This window comes from Lissotriton helveticus, chromosome 4_1, assembly GCF_964261635.1.
Source record: "Lissotriton helveticus chromosome 4_1, aLisHel1.1, whole genome shotgun sequence".
Taxonomy (NCBI): domain Eukaryota; kingdom Metazoa; phylum Chordata; class Amphibia; order Caudata; family Salamandridae; genus Lissotriton; species Lissotriton helveticus.
In genome coordinates this window covers 105,644,075-105,665,383 of record NC_136063.1, presented here as the reverse complement: position 1 = coordinate 105,665,383, position 21,309 = coordinate 105,644,075, and the positions used below count along the sequence as shown (strand labels likewise).

General features: G+C 49.8%; 1 protein-coding gene across 4 annotated transcripts in view; it reads left to right on the top strand.

Moving 5' to 3' along the window:
- Positions 1-21,309, top strand: part of WDR97 (WD repeat domain 97) — a 357,055-nt gene that overhangs the window by 262,435 nt on the left and 73,311 nt on the right. For all 4 annotated transcript variants that reach the window (XM_078686528.1, XM_078686527.1, XM_078686526.1 and 1 more), the window contains 2 exons: positions 3,043-3,164; positions 19,302-19,467. In XM_078686528.1, the coding sequence (XP_078542654.1) occupies positions 3,043-3,164; positions 19,302-19,467 (288 nt within the window). The remainder of the gene's footprint in view (positions 1-3,042; positions 3,165-19,301; positions 19,468-21,309) is intronic.

The following is a 21,309-nucleotide window of genomic DNA, read 5'->3' as shown; positions in this document are numbered from 1 at the left end:
GCAGTGACATCCTCCCTCTCCAAACCATGGCTGAAGCAGGGCAGATACTTGGAAGACATCCCCAGCTCAAGCAGGGCAGATACTTGGAAGACAACCCAGCTCATAAAGAGGGGCAGTGACATCCCCCTCTCCAAACCATGGCTGAAGCAGGGCAGATACTTGGAAGACATCCCCAGCTAATAAAGAGGTGCAGTGACATCCTCCCGCTCCAAACCATGGTTGAAGCAGGGCAGATACTTGGAAGACATCCTCAGCTCAAGCAGGGCAGATACTTGGAAGACATCCCCAGTTTATAAAGAGGTGCAGTGACATCCTCCCTCTCCAAATCATGGCTGAAGCAGGGCAGATACTTGGAAGACATCCCCAGCTTATAAAGAGGTGCAGTGACAGCGTCCCTCTCAAAACCATGGCTAAAAAGAAGGGTAGATACTTGGAAGACAACCTCAGCTCATAAAAAGGTGCAGTGACATCCTCCCTCTCCAGTTCATCAGTCAGCACACAGTAAATTTACAGAGAGTTGTACAGACGGAGTAGTAAGTATTAAAGCCTTTCAGAAGCTATGAGATAAGGGTAAGTTCCAGAACGTAGACTCCAATCAGAGAATGTCAAAGATGTTTACATAGGACAGAGTCCAGGTTTAGCCAAAAAAGAATGGTCTTTATCCAGGTATCTGTTGGCATGGGGTCAAACATTGTACCCTGTAACAATCTCCCTCAGTGCTGTGCCCAGGGCACACTGGGCGCTAGGAATGGCCTAGTGCCACATTCTGCTCCGAGCACAACTTTTTCCATAAAAAGGGGATTGAGCGGTGATCCTATGGTTGTATAGAGAACAGTACCTGGGGAAGTTCCCTGTTTTATAATAACAATAAAGCTCCTTTAGGGTTTTTTAGGAAATTCTTAAATTCCCTTAGCTTTTTTTAAATACCGATATGGCCATGGCTGTATTTGCCATTTTACGAATCAGAGTTTATTGTCCACTGTTTTCTTTTTATAAAGATGGTTAATGTAAAACTCCTCCCTCTTGCTCCAGAGTTGCCCCCCTCTTGCACAGCGCTCCGCTGATTTGTTGCTGGGTTCGTATGGTATAATGCACTTGCATACATGCACACCAGTGACCGCCTTGGGTTTATGACTCATAGACATTTACTAATTTGATCGGATTCACAAAATCTCCAGTAGAAGGGCTTGGCAAAGCACGTAACTCATAGATTTCCACCCGTCCTGAAGGAATTTACACTGACGTGTCCTTTGCCTTTTCTGGACTTGTTGTTGTAAAAATGTCTCTTTATCCTTACAGGTGGCATCCAGTGTAGGGAAAACCAAACACAATTCTCTCTGCCCAGTCCTGCCTGTCTAACAATCATCAACAATAGGCGTTGTAGGATGTTAATTTGTTTGATGACTTCTGCTTGGGTTTTGAGATCTACTGTGGCTACCGCCCTATCTCACTACTGCCTTTCCCAGCCCATGTACTGGAGAAAGCAATGCATTTTCAACTCACCACCCACCTGGAGAAGTACTACCTACTGGACCCCTTCGAATCAGGATTTTGCTCAAATCACAGCATGAGACCTCTCTGATTGCGGCCACAGATGACAGTAGGACCCTCATAGACAGAGGAGTGACCGCCGCCCTGATGCTCTTCGATCTCTCCGTAGTGTTTGACACTATGTCCCACCACATCCTCCTACATGGTCTCCACCAAATGGGGATACAACAGAAAGCCCTTGAATGGGTCTCGTCCTTACTTTCCGGACGAACCCAAGGCATTCGCTTCCCACCGTTCACCTTAGGACCAAAAAACATAATCTGTGGCATCCCACAAGGATCCTCTCTAAGCCCGACCCTATTCAACACCTACATGGCACCTTTGGCCACTTTGGTCAGATCCCACGGCATGAACATAACCTCCTATGCTGACGACACCAGCTCATCCTCTCACTCTCCTGAGACTAGACCAACACCACATCTCACTTCCACAGGTGCAAGACCAGCGGCAACAGCTGGATGCAGAGCAGATGTCTCGAATTCAACGCAGACAAAACAGAAATTCTCATCTTTAAGAGCTGCAACTCCCTGTGGGACGACTCCTGGTGGCCAACAGTGCTCAGTCCTGCACCTTTACCCACAGAGCAAGTAAGAAACCTCAGAATAACAATGGACAGCAAGCTCTCGATGAAGAAGCAGATAAATACTGTCTCATCCACCTGCTTTCTCACCCTTCACTTGCTCAGTAAAATCTTCAAATCGCTCCCCATCAACATCAGACACAAGACACACTGTCACCCAGGCCATCATCACCAGTCGCCTTGACTAAGGCAACTCCCTCTACGTGGAAATCACAGCTCAACTACTAAACATACTCCAGACAACCCAGACGGAGCAACCAGGCTCATCCTTGATGTCCCGAGGCAGACCCACAACAACCACCCTACCTCAAAGCGCTACACTGGCTCCCCGTCAGCAAACGGTGCCAGTTCAAACCGCTCATACATGCCTACAAAGCCCTCCACAATAAGGGTCCAGCCTACCACAACCACAGGGTGAATGTACACCAAACCACCCAGATACTTTGCTCCTCATCCCTGTTCCTGGCCCACAAACCCCGCATCAACAGAAGCAGGAGCGGCGGCGTGCCCTCTCACACCTGGCAACCACATCCTGGAATGGCCTCCCCTCCGCACATCCCCAACCCTGGAGGAGTTCAAGAAGGACCTGAAGACCTCCCTCTACAACTAATTTATCTCAGCAGCATCCCCCCCTCCCCTTATTGGGTGATAAACGGCGTTTTACAAATTAGTTTTGATTTATTTACATCATTCACAGGATGGCCCCTTTAAGGTGACCGAAGTAAGTGGAATCTGTGGTCATGAATATCTGAAATTCCTTCTGCCCTGTTTGAGGGTTTGGGATTTTTTTAACTAAAAATTAAGCTTTTAGTGCACTTCACTGACACTTGAGTACACAAACGTTTAGTAAATCAGTTCAAATGTTATGTTTTTAACAGTATAATTCTGCTAACGCTGTTACCTTCTTTCAGGTGCAGGATCAGAGGGATTTCATCTTGGCCACTCTGAGAGCTCTCAAGATTTTAGACTGCAATAGTAAGGATCTTGCGCTTGAGCTGATGACCTACTTCCAACAAGCAACCCTCAAACTAAGGTGAGCGAGCCCTACCTAAGCTCACTCTTCAGGTTATGGACCAAGGTTTCATATTCTGACTGGCCAAGGGCACCTTTTCATTGCAAAACAGTGGAACCTTTATAGTGTCATTTTACAGGATATCTATTTTTAGACAATCTCCATGGTTTGGGGTGAGTAATGCTATGTCTATTGTTTACCATAACTTAGAACCTTATGTATTTAAGGACTGGTCGCACATTCGCATCATTTTTATATCGCATTGCAAAATCTGAAGTCGCAGGGGCTCACAGAACGACCTAATTAATAAATATCGATTAAGCAGGTCACTTATTGCGACCATTAGATTGGATGCAAATACAAAGAACAGTATACCACTATCCCTGTATTTGCATTCCCAAATCAGTCAGACTCAGTGCTGCTTTAAAAAATAAACTCCACATCTCGAGAAACAGGCAGAAGTCCCACACCACTGCCTGCTCCTACTCTTGTTGATCGACAAAATTCCAACAGGGGAAGCTCTCCAACTGGAAAAGTTATCATCTACTTTGAGGAGTCAATAACTGTACAATCGTTTGAGACCACAATCCTGGTCTCAAATGTATTGATACATAGCTTTGCTGAGAGGAACGCCCTGTGGACTTTGTTCAGGCTCCTACCTGCTGCTGATTGACTTTGTGGGACCAGGAAACGCCCGACGCCTTGCCGGACCCGCTGCGCGGGTCCCGCTTCGTCCCCTGTCACTGTGGGGCTCTTGGGACTGAACTGAACTGTGCATCCTTGCACCGGCAGGGCTGCGAGCAGCATAGCAGGAAATCAATTTACCAGGAGTCCCTGCTCGTAACACCTGAGGCCGCTCTCCCTGCCGGTCACGCCCCCGCCCTGATTTAAACTGCCTTGTCCTCTTTGACTGCGGGATACTTTGCTGAGAGGAACGCCCTGTGGACTTTGTTCAGGCTCCTACCTGCTGCTGATTGACTTTGTGGGACCAGGAAACGCCCGACGCCTTGCCGGACCCGCTGCGCGGGTCCCGCTTCGTCCCCTGTCACTGTGGGGCTCTTGGGACTGAACTGAACTGTGCATCCTTGCACCGGCAGGGCTGCGAGCAGCATAGCAGGGACTCAATTTCCCAGGAGTCCCTGCTCGTAACACCTGAGGCCGCTCTCCCTGCCGGTCACGCCCCCCGCCCTGATTTAAACTGCCTTGTCCTCATTGACTGCGGGATACTTTGCTGAGAGGAACGCCCTGTGGACTTTGTTCAGGCTCCTACCTGCTGCTGATCGACTTCGTGGGACCAGGAAACGCCCGACGCCTTGCCGGACGCGCTACGCGGGTCCTGCTTCGTCCCCTGTCACTGTGGGGCTCTTGGGACTGAACTGAACTGTGCATCCTTGCACCGGCAGGGCTGCGAGCAGCATAGCAGGGACTCAATTTCCCAGGAGTCCCTGCTCGTAACACCTGAGGCCGCTCTCCCTGCCGGTCACGCCCCCCGCCCTGATTTAAACTGCCTTGTCCTCTTTGACTGCGGGATACTTTGCTGAGAGGAACGCCCTGTGGACTTTGTTCAGGCTCCTACCTGCTGCTGATTGACTTCGTGGGACCAGGAAACACCCGACGCCTTGCCGGACGCGCTGCGCGGGTCCCGCTTCGTCCCCTGTCACTGTGGGGCTCTTGGGACTGAACTGAACTGTGCATCCTTGCACCGGCAGGGCTGCAAGCAGCATAGCAGGGACTCAATTTCCCAGGAGTCCCTGCTCGTAACACCTGAGGCCGCTCTCCCTGCCGGTCACGCCCCCGCCCTGATTTAAACTGCCTTGTCCTCTTTGACTGCGGGATACTTTGCTGAGAGGAACGCCCTGTGGACTTTGTTCAGGCTCCTACCTGCTGCTGATTGACTTCGTGGGACCAGGAAACGCCCGACGCCTTGCCGGACCCGCTGCGCGGGTCCCGCTTCGTCCCCTGTCACTGTGGGGCTCTTGGGACTGAACTGAACTGTGCATCCTTGCACCGGCAGGGCTGCGAGCAGCATAGCAGGGACTCAATTTCCCAGGAGTCCCTGCTCGTAACACCTGAGGCCGCTCTCCCTGCCGGTCACGCCCCCCGCCCTGATTTAAACTGCCTTGTCCTCATTGACTGCGGGATACTTTGCTGAGAGGAACGCCCTGTGGACTTTGTTCAGGCTCCTACCTGCTGCTGATCGACTTCGTGGGACCAGGAAACGCCCGACGCCTTGCCGGACGCGCTACGCGGGTCCTGCTTCGTCCCCTGTCACTGTGGGGCTCTTGGGACTGAACTGAACTGTGCATCCTTGCACCGGCAGGGCTGCGAGCAGCATAGCAGGGACTCAATTTCCCAGGAGTCCCTGCTCGTAACACCTGAGGCCGCTCTCCCTGCCGGTCACGCCCCCCGCCCTGATTTAAACTGCCTTGTCCTCTTTGACTGCGGGATACTTTGCTGAGAGGAACGCCCTGTGGACTTTGTTCAGGCTCCTACCTGCTGCTGATTGACTTCATGGGACCAGGAAACACCCGACGCCTTGCCGGACGCGCTGCGCGGGTCCCGCTTCGTCCCCTGTCACTGTGGGGCTCTTGGGACTGAACTGAACTGTGCATCCTTGCACCGGCAGGGCTGCAAGCAGCATAGCAGGGACTCAATTTCCCAGGAGTCCCTGCTCGTAACACCTGAGGCCGCTCTCCCTACCGGTCACGCCCCCCGCCCTGATTTAAACTGCCTTGTCCTCTTTGACTGCGGGATACTTTGCTGAGAGGAACGCCCTGTGGACTTTGTTCAGGCTCCTACCTGCTGCTGATTGACTTTGTGGGACCAGGAAACGCCCGACGCCTTGCCGGACCCGCTGCGCGGGTCCCGCTTTGTCCCCTGTCACTGTGGGGCTCTTGGGACTGAACCGAACTGTGCATCCTTGCACCGGCAGGGCTGCGAGCAGCATAGCAGGGACTCAATTTCCCAGGAGTCCCTGCTCGTAACACCTGAGGCCGCTCTCCCTGCCGGTCACGCCCCACCGCCCTAGCTCTACTTAATTGCTTGGGGAGACCGCTGCGCGGTAGCGCGCGGGAGCGCCCGGGGCAAAGGGCGGGCCATCTGTGGCCGTCCGTGGTCGGTCGGGGTTGGGTTGGGACACCCCCTTAGGCCATCGGACTTTGGTCACTGAACTGGTTTTATTAATATTAATGTGCAGAGGGTTGCGGGACCACTCATTGTACTATTATATTTGTAGTTGGTGTGGGGGTTTGCTGAGTTTAATACATTTAGTATCTTGGTTGCATAGCCTGAGTTTTTCCTCAGCATGCCGCTGCGTTCGGGCAAGGATCGTTCTGTTGTGTTTCAGACTTCTAAGGGGGTGGTTTCAGGCCCATTGGATGCATTTATAATTAAAGCTACGGGAATACTGGAGAAGGAGATAGCCTTTGCGGAGAAAAGGCTATCTTTAGATCTTATTAGTGGGAAACGCTCCTCCCTGGGGCATATTGCTACTGCGACCAGCCCCTTACCCACATTACCACCTTGTTTCAGCAGATATACACAGTGAAGCAGAAGGTCCTCCCCTATTGCTTGGCACCACTGACACTAATGAAGCTGATATATCTGGGAGTGGGGGAGAAGATAGTGTGCTATCAGCTAGTCCGTCTTTAATAATTTCCTTCTCTGAAGAAGAACCCTTAGTGTCTAGTTGTCCCGGTAAGAGGAAGCATAATAAGGGTAGACAGAAAGGGGGGTTGTCTAAGGTATTTAAAACAGCCTGTCCATCACTGCCAGCGGACAATACCTGTCCTTCAAGAGGCGACTCGCTACACCTACAGCCCCCTAGTAGCCTTGATACCTCCCCTGTAATTCCCTTTGGGGCTCCCCACATTGGCTCGGTAAATACGAGTGGTAGTGATTTCGACTTACTGGCGCAAATGGAAGTCCTATTTAAGACACTTCTGCTGCCAGTGCTAGAGAGAACCAGGCTTATGAACCTTAAAATAGACAGTCTAGAGACCCTTATAACAGCTAATTCCTGCCTACTTAAAAAACTTGTCCATGACCAGGCAGCACAGCTGGTTTCTTCTACTACTGGTAACTCTAAGTCCCAGGGAAATAACCCTTTAGCTACCAAGGCCCATACATCCGGTGGATCAACAAACATTTGCACTAATAGACCGGTTCCAAAGGTCAGGAACCTCAAATCGCTTAGTGTTCCCAATCCACCCACGACCCCGGTTGTTCAAACCTTGACACCTAAGAAGGCTAGTACTAAATCTAATAGCCCGCCACAGCCAAGCTCTTCTAAGCCTACGAATCATGCAAAGGCTCAGATCATGGGGGCGGGCAAGCCTAAACCGCCCACCCATCCCACAGCGAGCACTAGCTCGGCTGCTGGGTGTGCCCATCTTCCTGGACAAGTTTCTAATAGGGGACCTCCACCAGCGGACTTACCAATTGATGCCACGCCTTATACTATTGTCCTGACAGGTGTTGTTCCCCTTAGGGATGGCCAATCTGAACCGCATGGGGATCTTATGAATAAGGTAGCCTTTTGGCTAAATAAAAATCGTCCCCTCCCACCCAATTCTTCCACAAAGATCTTGACTGTCCGGAGAGTTGACTGGGTGGGATACTGTGCAAAGGATTTAGATGGTGATTGTATCCTTATAAATTTTCGGGATCCTTGGGTGGTTGAACACATACGTAGGGAGGCTAGGTATGGAAAGCTGGGGGACGTACAATCTTTAAGTTTGAATTACTTCTATCCTAAAAGACATGGCGTCCCTCCCCCTAATAGTCTTCCGTTATTTAGATCGGTAGGGAGGAACCAGGCAGTGAGGTTCCCCAATCCCCCCCTCTATCCCTGCCTATCGAATCGGTTTGAATCCTTGTCTGCATTGATTGACTGGGGCAGGATATCATGGGAGAAGGTACCAGTAGAGACCCCAAAGGTATTAGCCAGTTACCACTCATTTCAGAACAGAGTATTCTGGAGGATGAAAATCGGAAAGAAGGTGGAGACTTTAGCCCTGAAACTTCTACCCCGAGATATAGTTCTCCGTCCAGGACAAATGTTGTCATGGTGGAGGACGTGAGTACATCAGAGGCTAATTTAATTTGTAGCCAAGTGGGGTCGCTTAAAGTAGTCTCCTGGAATATAGCAGGGATAAGGGGTCGTATTGATAATGATGATTGGGCAGACTTCATCGACACCTTTGACATTGTTATTCTACAGGAGAGCTGGGCAACCGCCCCGATTCATAGAGCAGGGTATCTTAATTTCTTTAAGCCTGCCATCCAGGGCCCCAAGGGTAGAGCCTCCGGAGGATTGGTGGTGTGGATCGGACAGTCTATGGGGTATAGTTTATCGGAAATTGTGGTAGGCAACCCGGACCTTCTGGGTATTAAGCTCAGCAGGGGTAACGAACAGGGCATTGTAATAATAAACATCTATGCTAGAGGACGCCCAGGTGGTCGTAAGCAGCCAGTTATGGATGACCTTGATTTGCTTTTGAGGGAAATAGGTAGTGATAATTTTATTCTTGTTGCGGGAGACCTAAACTGCTCATTTGAACCCATACACAGTGTGGGCGAGGATTTGGGGGGCAGATGAAGACGCTGTTTGGGATATCCCGCCTCTTTCACTAAGTAGGGGTGTTAAGGGTACAGAGGCGGCACTCCTTTGGTTAGGCCTTTGTTTGGAGTGGGGTTTGCGTGCAGTGAATGGGCGCACGTCTTCTGATAAGATAGGCCACCCGACTTTTAATAATGGGATCAGTATGAGTCGCATTGACTATATTTTAGTTAAAATAGAATTCTGGTCCCTTGTTATTGACATGGAGGTTGTGGCACGTCCAGAGAGCGATCACAATCCACTTTCGTTAGGTCTTAAGCTTCCAGGTGATGGAGGTGGGCCCTCTGTTACAGCTTGTCTAACGTCAGAGGTTATTTTGTCCAATGACAGAAGACGGGTAAAATGGTCCAGGGTTATAGCAGATCCCTCCACAATTAAAGATATAGTGGAAGAAGTAACGAAAACAATGAATGCTATGGAATCTTTTACATCTTCCTTGGGGGTTACTTCCCAGATAAGTGACCTGCATGACCGGTGCTTTGCGAAACTGAAAATTTTGCTTACGCAACCACTGACATTAAGGAAAGACCAGGTACGGAAAAAGTGGTATAACAAGAGTTGTAGGTTAGCGCACAGTAGACTAATCTTAGCGGTCAAATCTAGGGTCATTACCGATATTAGAACAGCTCGTATATTATATAAAAAAGCACTGTGGGTCGCGAAGAAGGAGTGGGATGACCTTCACTGGTCAGAGCTCCTTTTGGCGTGTCAATCATCTAACCAAACTAAGTTTTGGGAAACCGTTAAGTGGGGCAGGAATCCGGACTCCCAAACTCCTGTTAATCATGTCTCTGCGGAAGATTGGGTGGCTTTTTACTCTTCGCAGTTTAGAGCCTTGAACGCAGGCCACGACATCCAGCAGGTGTTGGAAGTGGTTTTGCCTTCTAACCCTAGGGTCGTGCTTGTTTTTTCTACCTCTGATACGGAGCATGCCCTTGGTGCAGTACAGTCAGGGAAAGCACCTGGGTTGGATGCAATACCTGCAGACCTTTTTAAATCGAATCTTAATATTTGGGTTCCTTATATAACCATGCTTGTCAACGCCATCGCTGCAGGGGCAAGGATCCCGGACTCCTGGAAAGGGGCGGAGATTCTACCAGTTTTTAAAAAAGGGGACCGCTCAGCCCCGGGAAATTACCGTCCTATAAGTTTGATAGATTCTCTTCAAAAAATAGCTGCTAGGATGGTACTTGTAAGAATCCAGGGGTGGATGGAGCAGGAAAATATATTGTCCCCAATGCAAGCTGGATTTAGATCAGGCACTAGCACCATAGATCAGGTCTTTAGACTCACCATGTTGTATTGGAAGGTGGGTGGAGGTGCTATTTACGCCGCTTTTGTGGACCTTAAGTCGGCTTTCGACTTGGTACCAAGAGGGAAATTGTGGGAATCCCTTAGACTTATGGGTTTACCATCTGAACCCCTGCATATAGTAATTAGACTCCATGAGGATAATTTTGCCAAGGTGAGATGGGGCAAACAAGTTCAGATGACAGATAGTTTTCCAGTTACACGTGGGGTGCGTCAGGGATGCGTGTTGGCACCCACTCTATTTCTTTTGTTCATCAATCAGGTAGTTAAATTCTTTTCAGACACCCAGACAGACGCACCGTCCTTGGGCGGGTCTAAGTACCCGATGTTGATCTTTGCAGACGATACCCTGCTCCTCTCTAAAACTCGAGGGGGGTTGCAAATAGCCCTCAACAGGTTTGCTGAGTTTTGCAGGGATAATGATCTACAGATCAATGTAGACAAAACCAAATTTATGGTTTTCAGTAATAAAAGCCCCATTACTAGTTCTGTTAGTTTGAATGGTGTCTTGATTGAACAAGTGAATATAATGACTTACTTTGGTGTGTCCCTGGATTACCGCCTAAGCTGGAAACCCCAGATTGAGGCATTATAACTTAAATTTGTACGCCTCTCTGGTTGTTTACTCCAGGAGCAAAAGAAGTCCTTGACTAAATGTATTGCCCCAGTGTTAAAATTTTTTGAAGCCAAGATAAATGCAGCCACTTTGTATGGCGCTGATGTTTGGGGTTTCAAAGACTTATCTCCCTTGGTTAAAGCACAAAACAAATTTTTGCGTGATTTGGTAGGTCTCCCCCAATCTACACCTATCAAACCTCTGCTGTTAGACTTGGGTTGTAAACCCTTCGATGAATTGGCCCGTTTTCGTTTGGTGGCTCTGTGGCGACGACTCTGGACTACACCGGATCTTAGCCTTTTTGCCAAGGAACTGGATGAGGTTAAATCATTGTGGGGCGCTTCTAGAATTCCATGGCTAAGGGAAGTGAAACAAGTGTTGGAAGAGTTGGGACTCAATCAGCTCTGGACCAATCCGGGGGGTTCTACCTTCCCCTCCAAATTGGATTTTAAAGACCTATATTGGGCTTCAGTAAAGCTTTCTGCAGTTGTCCAGTCGGACGCTACCAGTTTAACAGGCCTTTTTTTGGTTCACAAATTGACCCCATCCTTAGAGCCATACTGGGATGTGATTGTTAAAACCCTTGACCAGAAACTATACCATCAGTTCCGAGTCGGGTCTCTCCCAGTCAATTCCATTACTTTGAAGTGGGCTGCAAATTCAAATCCAATTAACACCTGTCCCTGGTGCCCTGATCATCTGGAGAGCATGGGACATTTCTTCTTTGCCTGCCCAGCCTATCGTGCTCCACGCTTAAAATGGCTCAAACCCTTATGCAGTAGTCTGGAAATCAAAGGGAGTTCTGAAGCCATGAAGATATTTCGTACTAACACGTCTGAGTTGGTTGTGGTTGGTGTGGCTAAGTCTCTAGGTTGGGCATGGATTATTCGTACTAGGAACCCTAACTTTTTTTAATGGTCTTAATACCAATAATGTTTTAATATCAACAATGCCTGCTGGCACCTTAAATGTAAGTCTTTATTATCAATTTGTTTAATAGCTTTTTAAATGATAACTTTTTTTTTCTTCTTTTTTTTGGTAAGACTTTATTTGCATTTGCCAAGCTCACATTATTTATACAGCAAAGCAGAAGGAAGCAATTTTGAAAACATTCACAGTCCCATAGTGTAACACAGCTATTCAGCCAACAACCTTCCGGTCCGGCAGCAAACGTTTGGCATAGTACAACAGGCAGTCAGGATACATCAGTAGCTGGTACGTCGCCTTACTTTTTTACTTTAGAAAACAAACAACTCAAACTTTAGACTCATGCTGAAAAAGTTAGACATAATTAATTATTCCCTACATCCCCAATGTCACTGGCAAGGCCCAGGTTCCAGTAGTATCGCCACACCCCCCCCCCACGCGCGCTTAGATGGTATCTGCGATTCTCAATCCCCTTAATTCCTGCCTGGCCACCCTCACCCGTGGGCCTATTCTTCCAGCTCGTCGTCATCGTCCGAGCTGTCGCCCTCATCCTCCGGAAGCGGTTCGCATAGGTCCCCCCTGTACTTATTCCATGCTGCCCAGATTGTGTTCCATTTGCGCGGGTTAGCCCTCATTCTGTACACAGCACGTTCGATCAGCATCAGTTTGTCCATAGTTCTACGCCATAATGCTAGCGTAGGTGTTTCCGCCACCCCCCACCTCTGTGCGATATCGCGTTTGGCCACCATAGTTCCAATTGTAACCCATTGCTGTTTTCGATGTGACAGGTCAGTCCCCTCCCATACGTTCAGAAGACACATACGAGGGTCCGGTGTCAGTGAAGTGTCAAGGGTCTGGGAAATGGTGCGCATGATTTGCTGCCAGTAAATCGAGATGGTCGGGCATTCCCAGAGCGTGTGCAGCAATGTTCCTTCCTCCCCACACCCCCTAAGGCAGTACGGGGTCTCAGCCCTGTGCATTTTGTGTAACGAGGTCCTGGTGTAGTAGACCCTGTGTAGTATTTTGAGCTGTATCAATCTGAATCGAGCTGATACACCCGCCTCCCGTGGTGACGCCAGTGCGGTGTTCCAGTCTGTGTCATCCATGGAGCCTAGCTCAGATTCCCACCTCTCCTTCAGCTGTTGCAATGGATCCGGTAAATTGTTCAATAACTTGCGGTACGTGAGTGATGTGGCGCGCGTCTGCATGAAGTCTGTGAGAAGTCGGTCCTCCAGAGGTGAGGACTCCGGGACTATAGATCCCGGTTCAATGACCGCCATGAGTGCATGCCGTATTTGGATATATCTGTAAGTCTCATTGGGGCTTAATGCATATTGTTGTTGCAGGTGTTGAAAAGGGATCATGCCAGCAGAAGTCCACAGGTCTCCCACCGTCGAAATACCTATATTGTCCCATTGGGTAAATCCCTTACTAGATCTAAGACAGCCTAATTGTTTAGTGTCCCACAGTGGAGTGAGCTTGGTTATAACTCCCTTCCATTTAAGCCGTGCCAGTGCCCTGTGCCATATTGCGACTGTGTGTTTGGTCGGACCGAGTAGTTTCCTGGCGAGGCTTGGTGTGTATAGCGGGGCCAACAAACTGTGTGTTCCTAATTGTGTTCTGTCTAAAAAGTATGCTGGGTCATTCTGTGGGGCATGGATCCAGTGATTAATAACTTTGAGTTGCGATGCCCAATAATAGAGCTCCACATTTGGTAGGGCTATCCCTCCATCGTACCACCCACGATTAAGCTTAGCGTGCGCTATTCTGGGCGGACTCTCTCCCCATAGCAACTCAGTCACCATTGCCGTTACTTTCCGGAAATATGATGGTGGAATCAGGACCGGGGTGTTTTCCAGCACATAAAGGAGGCGCGGCAGTGCCATCATTTTGAACAGCGCCGCGCGCCCCAGCAGTGTGAGGGGTAAGGTCTTCCAGTGTCGTACATCCGCCCGTAGACGGGTAATGGGAGGTGTTAAGTTCAGATCGTAGAACGCATCTGAGTCACTAGTGACCTGGATGCCTAAGTATTTAAACGAGGCATCGGCTACAACCAGCGGGCAACTGTTGGGGAGGAGTGGCGCCGGACCTTTCAGTACATAGATTACCGATTTCGTCCAGTTAATCATGTATCCGGAGTGCAGTCCATGCGCATCACAGATTGCCAACAAATTCGGAATGCCCGCTTCCGGTTGAGACAGATAAATCAGCATATCGTCGGCATATAGGGATATCCTGTCCTCCCAGGCGTCTCCCCATGTTAGACCTTTTAGTAGTGGGGTAGTCCTAATGACAGTAGCCAATGGTTCCAGAACTAGGGCGAACAGTAGGGGGGACAGTGGACATCCCTGACGCGTCCCCCTGGCCAGGGGGATCGCCCGAGAGATGTGGCCATTGGCCGCCACATGCGCCACCGGCTCCGTCTAGAGCAGCTTGATCCAGGAGATAAATTTGGGACCAAAGCCCATACGAGCCAGAACCGCAAATAAGTATTGCCATTCCACCATATCAAAAGCCATTCTGGCATCCAATGATAGAATGGCCGCCGGTTCTAACAGCAAGTGGGCTCGCGCCAGCACCCCGTGCACACGCCGGAGGTTTAGTGCCGTGCTTCTGTGTGGCATGAAACCCGATTGATCCGGGTGTATCAGACCTTGTAAGTGCGGGGTCAGCCTGTTCGCAATTAGCTTCGCCAGAATTTTGGCTTCTGCATTGAGCAGTGAGATTGGGCGGTAGGACGCACAGTCCGTGGGCGATTTACCTGGTTTTGGGATAGTTACTATGGTCGCTATCCGTTGATCTAGGGGTAAAATCCCCGTTTTACGACACTCCTCAAACATGGCCAGCAGTGGCGAGCACAGGGTGTCCGACGCTGCCTGAAACCACTCAACTGGAATCCCGTTAGGGCCAAGTGCCTTACCAGTACGTAATGCACCAATCGCCATTCGGAGCTCATCTTCCGACAGATCCGCCTCCAGTTCAGTCATTACCTCTAACGGTAGAGTGACGACCGGTATGTTTTGCAACGCTGCTGTCGCCGCCTCAGCTGTAACCGCCTCTAGTGGGGTGTAGACCGTCTGATAGTGGTCAGCCATGATTCCAACAATCTCGGAGGGACGTGTATGGTACGTCCCTTCCAGACCCTTTAATTGTAGAATATGTCTGCCACCCTCACTTTTTTTATCCAGCCAAGCCAGTAGTTTGTTGGCTTTGTCCCCTACATCATAGACTCTTTGCGCAGTTGATTCAATGTTTTCTACTGTTCGTCTCCTGAGGAGATCGCCATGTAACTGTTGGCTTAGGGTGAGTGAGTGACGTGTATCTTCCGATGGGTGCGCCATATGGGCCACATTAGCTTGCTCCAGTTGTAGCTCCAGAGCTAGCAGTTCCGATTTCTGCTCACGTTTGTGTCGCGTTATCGCTGCAATCGCCTGCCCCCTAAACACCGTTTTATATGCTTCCCACAAAGTCGTTGGGGAGGGCACCGAGGCTGAGTTTTCCGTGAAATAGAGCTTAGTTGTTTTCTGCAAGTCTTTACGGACGTGGGGAATCTTGAGATAACCGGGGTAAACGGGATAAATCCTCGTACGAGTTATCGCCTCGCAGGACATGGACATAGTCAAGGGGGAATGATCTGATATACCTCGGGGTCGTATCTGCACCGTAAGTCGGCCGCCCCCCAGTGTAAGGAAGTAATCAATACGGGATAGGCAGTCGTGTGTGGCAGAGTAGTAAGAGTACTGTTAGTCCTCGGGGTGTAGGTGTCGCCATATGTCCACCAGCCCTTGAGCCTCAACAAACTCACCAAATCTGGACAGGTTAGGTGTCTGCGCCCGGGTCGGGAACCTATCACGTGTAGCATGGGCCAGCGCGTTGAAATCACCTCCCACCACTAGGTCTCCGTCGGGGAGTTCCAGGAGGAACTTTCCCAGGTCCGGAAGCGCAGTCGCATGTAATGCCGGTGGGATATACACAGACACCACATTGACGGAGACTCCCTCCCATTGCCCATAGGCCGCTGCAAAGCGCCCATGACCATCAGTCTTGGTAGTCTGTAGAATAAATCGAGACGTTTTCTTCAGTAAGATGCCAGTCCCACGGGACCCCGTAGTGAAGTCTGAATGTGTGATCATACGGTATCCCCGTCTATCTAGAGCCTTGCTAGCTGCACCCACTAAATGTGTCTCCTGAAGGAGGACCAGATCGCAGCGGAAATGCCTAATATTTTGAAGAACCAGCCCTCTCTTCACCTTATCCCCCAGACCCCTGACATTCCACGACATGATCTGTATCGGTGGCACAGGCCCCGCTCCGGGATCATCGATCACGTTACTGGAGTGTGGCAGTCCTGCCATTGTAAATCTTAAGTCGCGAACTCATGACTCGTGGGGCCTGGTAGTGTCGTATCTGGTGTGTACCCAAACCCAGGGCGCCCCTCATTTGCAAGCAGTGGCTGGCCCAGCGACTTCGAGACAGCACCAGGCCAGTCGGTGTGTGTAGGTAGGCACATTGTGACTAAAGTGGATGTCAGTGTAATCAGCAGAGTCAAACAATACAAACCGAAAATTCGTAACAACCCTTCCCTACCCAGAACTCCCCCCCTCCCTGCTTCCCTGCCACACGGACTCAGAATTGCACGCCGCCCCAATTTAGCAGAGTGCTTAAACCCACCCAAGGTAAAGTACAAAGTTACTTGCTCGTTGGGGGTGAGGAATACTCCAAAGTCAGCGACCCCTCATACCCTCTGCAGAGGCCCTCAGCCCAGCGTCCATGGCAGCACAGGCACCAGTCTTTCCATCAAAGGAGTCTCATACCTGCCGTGTCACTAAGAGTCGACCTCCAGTTCAGCATCAGTATTGTCTCTGAGTGACGAACTCCTTCCGGTCGCCAGGTCGTCCTCTCGAGCGTCGCCATGATTCACCAGAGGCTGGTCCTTGTTACTTTGCCCCCGACGTCGGGATTGGGAGGTTGGTCGCCAGCCGTCCAGCCAGTCCCGGGCAATCTCCGGATTATCGAAGAACCAAGTCCTGTTTTCTGCCACCACCCGCAATCTAGCCGGGAATATCATGGAATATTGGATCTCCCTCCTTCTGAGTTCCTTTTTTATATCCATGAACGTTTTTCTCCTTCTTGCCACCTCCGCTGTGTAGTCCGGGAAGAATGCCACGGTGGAGTTCTGAATCCTCACGGGTGGAGACACCCGCGCAGCTTGCAGGATGGCATCCCTATCTCGGAAGTTGAATAATCTCGCCAGGATCGGTCTAGGGGACGCTCCCGGTTTAGGCTGACCGCCTGGCACTCTGTGCGCCCTTTCGACCGAGAAGAACGTCGACAGGCCTTTAGGCTGGAGCTGCGATTTGATGAGTTCTTCCACAAAGAGGTCAGTCGCTCTAGTACCTTCCGACTCCGGAACTCCAAGAATTTGAATGTTGTTCTGCCTGGAGCGTCCTTCCTGGTCATCCAGCTTCTCCTTCAACATTTTGTTCTCAGCTGTGACTGCCTCCATCGCCGTCTGGAGCTCCGAGACATCTTCTACCAGAGATTTTGTGACCAACTCCAGTGACCCCACTTTTTCGGCCATTTTGTGGAGGTCTGCCCGTATGAGGGTGATTTCAGTCGAAATAGAACCCACCGTAGTCTGGACCTGCGTGAGTGCCCGCATTACGTCATCCAAGGTCGCCTTTTTTGGCCCCGCATTGTCCGTTGACCTCGTGGAGGTGTGTCGCCCGTCTGCCGGAGGGGAGGCTTGTTTGTCACTGGTGTATCGTTCGATACGCGTCTGGGTCGTGCCGCCCTTAGCGCCTTTTCCTGCCATGATGTCCACCTCACAGCACCTCAAGTCAGCTGGGGGGAAGGATCGGAAGAGGAGAGGCCGACTACTGGCACGGGCACGCCCGCAGTGCAGCCAGGTCAATCAGCTGGATGTAGATGGGGACCGCGTCTCAGTCAGTAGCGGAGATGTAGCCACAGTATACTTGCCCAACCAGGCGGTCCACCCCCTCTGACCGGTCCGCGCCGTCCACGCGCCACAGGGCCCCGGCCGCGACACAGCACGGGGTCGTAGTATGAAGAGTCAATTGCAGCGCCTCACAACAATGGTGCCCCTAGGCACCGCAGTGGGCCCGCGCCACGCGGACGGGGCGAGCAACAACAAGTCCAACGTTCATGCCCCTCAGCGCCCGAGCCGCGCAGCCTCACGTCTCAGACTCAGCGTTCAGCGCTGTTTCTCGGCTCAATGCGTGCGGACGGCGGAGAGTGGGGGGTGAGCCCCGCAGGCTTCCCACTGCCCCCGTAGATCTTGTCCGCTCCGGTGGCCGACACGGATGGCTCCTCACCGTGTTGTCACAGTCGGCTCCTCACGGCGCCCCAGCCCTCAGCCGTCCCCTCGTCCCTCCAGCAGCGCAGAATCTCCTGTGCGGGTCACCCTCGCAGCCAGTGTCGACAAGAGGCTCGTCGTAATCTCCGCGGTGGTCCCCTCCAGTCCCGGCCACTTCCGGTCTGCCGCCGCCGGGCCGATCACACTTCCGGTCGGCTTCACCGACCACTGGGTCCCCCGGATTCAGGCCTGCGCTCCGGGCTCACCGACACTCGGCTGGAACTCCGCTCCCAGGCATCCGATTTTCATCCGGTTACCTGCCGCCTGCACCGCCCGGCCCCGGGCCGTCGGTCCCTCCGTCTGAGGTACAATTCAGCCACGGATTATTATAAGGATAGTTGGAGAGGCCGCTTCGTGATCGGAGCTAGTCCTCTAAGCTGCCGCCATGTTCGGCCGCTAGCCACGCCCCTAAATGATAACTTTTAAATGATGATTGTTATTCTGTTTTTTTTTTTATAATACTCTTTGTGTGTTTTGTATACTCGTCTTTTATGAATTGATATTCGAAATAAAGACTTTCTGAACTGGATACATAGCATATGAAATTGCAATTTGGAGCAGACTACCCTTTCACCTTCCTTTCTATCTGATTTTCAATATGGTTCGCGGAAAATTCCATTTTGTGATTTGGAAATGCATGAAATGGGTTTCCATACCAAAAAGTGTTATAAACCATGTGATTTTGAGACTCCCTGGATATTGCAACCACGAAATGGGCTTGGGCATTTGACTCTGAGTTCTAAATATGGTAGTCTCTTGAAGGAGACTTAATTGATACTCATGGAGCAAGTGATTTTAGATGTCTTTACTGCATATATACTAAGAATGAATGCCCTCTTGTGAGTTTTGTGGTTTAAACTCAGCAGGGCTTGGATGGTCCTCTCCTAGATATTTGTCAACTTTCAAGAGGGGATTGCTGTGAAAATCCTTATTTCAAGAAACAGGAATCGCTCTCCACTGTAAATTTTAAATTTGGTCCTATCGTTACTCGGCAGATTAGTCTCAGCGTATCGCAAGGAGAAATCCTTTCAGTAGTTACTGCTCCAGCCTTAAGATCTAGCAGTAAGTAGTAAAGTGTATAGATGGTGAATAACCCACGCTTCAATTTCCCTCATTCAAGGATAAGTTGAACATGTGAAATCAACCCAAAGAAAATTGCTGGTTAATTCTCAGTTGTCATTTGATACAAAGTTGCTGCTTGGCTCATGCTTTCTAGTTGATAATCCTGAGTTGTTAGTTTACGGCTTTGTTTTTTGTGATCAAACATTTGTTAAATCTGACCGATTAGACCTTCTGTCTTTCCACCAGGACACCTCTGATGGCTTTGTTTGAAGAGCTGGGCCTGCAGGATCGCGAAGGCCACTTCTACAAAGAAATGGACTCCTGGGAAACCTGGAAAGACACAGACGGCAGCAAGCCGGCGCTGAAGGATTTCTGCAATCGATGGCTGGATGAGTGGATGGACAAGCTCCAGGTACGGATTGGACCCCTCATTTACTGTCCTTCCCGTACCCTTTTTTGTTGAGAGATCATGAGCTTGCAGATGGATCTCAAGAACAACTATGGTTTGTTGGTGGCAGTGATTAGCAGAAGGCCAGGGTTTATCCAGTGCACCAGCCAGACTGTTTAAAGTGCAATTCAGGATAAAGAATCCCAAATGCTGTGTAGGGTGTGGCGCTGAATACTCCTGTCTGTTCATCAACCTTTTAACATTTCTCGAGAGTGGGAGAGATATGGAAGTTATTTTTAATTTTGCAGAACAGTATTGTGTAGTGCATTGTATTCCCTGCCAACACATGCCTAATCACAGCATGTAGGAAGGCTGGCGCTGCTATTTGCTTTACCTCAAGTAACCGCACCATCTGTGTAGTTAATGGGTAAGTGTGGACCATCTGATAGTCTCCCTCCACTCGTACTTCTAAAAATAAGAGCTGTGTAGCTAAATGAGGAGAGATGGGATTTATCCAGCTCTCTTCTGGGATTTACTCCTGTGTTCTATAGTTTGACCACAAGAGTTCCTATAATGCATGACATTCTAAGATCACAATTCCAACAATGCGTCGCAGGGCGGTGATTAATGAGAGGCACCAAAAGAGAAAGAAGGGAAAACACCAGTATACATAGCATGCAGCATTACCATGTACAGCTGTGAAAATCCTGAGACTGATGTTTTATTGTGAAACTTTTCATGTTGTCAAAGCATGAGAGAGAGGGCTAGAGATGGACTTGAAGGACTAGGTTTTGGGTTATTCCAGACATTTTATAAATAAAACAGGATAAGATACACATTGGCAACCAAGAGTAGAACTAAAGTCAAGTGCAAAAATCAGTCAGGGAGAAGAGTTAGAGCTGGACATTCTTTCCCAGCTTTCAATAGGCACTACATTTTGTTCCAGCATTCCATGCACACTAGAGCTGAACATTCTATCCCAGTATTCTATGCACACTAGAGCTGGACATTTTACCCCAGCATTTCATGAACACTAGAGCTGGACATTCTATCCCAGCATTCTATGCATACTAGAGTTGTTCATTTTACCCCAGCATTCCATGCACACTAGAGCTGGATATTGTATCCCATCATTCCATCCACATGCCAGCATTCCATCCACACTATAGTTGGACATTCTATCCCAGCATTCTATGCACACTAGAGTTGGACATCTTACCCCAGCATTCCATGCACACTAGAGCTGGATATTTTATCCCAGCATTCTATGCATACTAGAGTTGGACATTTTACCCTAGCATTCCATGCACACTAGAGCTGAATATTCTATCCCATCATTCCATTCACATCCCAGCATTCCATCCACACTATAGCTGGACATTCTATCCCAGCATTCTATGTACACTAGAGCTGGACATCTTACCCCAGCATTCCATGCACACTAGAGCTGGATATTTTATCCCAGCATTCTATGCATACTAGAGTTGGACATTTTACCCTGGCATTCCATGCACACTAGAGCTGAATATTCTATCCCATCATTCCATTCACATCCCAGCATCCCAGCATTCCATCCACACTATAGCTGGACATTCTATCCCAGCATTCTATGCACACTAGAGTTGGACATTTTTCCCCAGTATTCCATGCACACTAGAGCTGGATATTCTATCCCATCATTCCATCCACATCCCAGCATTCCATCCACACTATAGTTGGACATTCTATCCCAGCATTCTATGCACACTAGAGTTGGACATTTTACCCCAGCATTCCATGCACACTAGAGCTGGATATTTTATCCCAGCATTCTATGCATACTAGAGTTGAACATGTTACCCCAGCATTCCATGCACACTAGAGCTG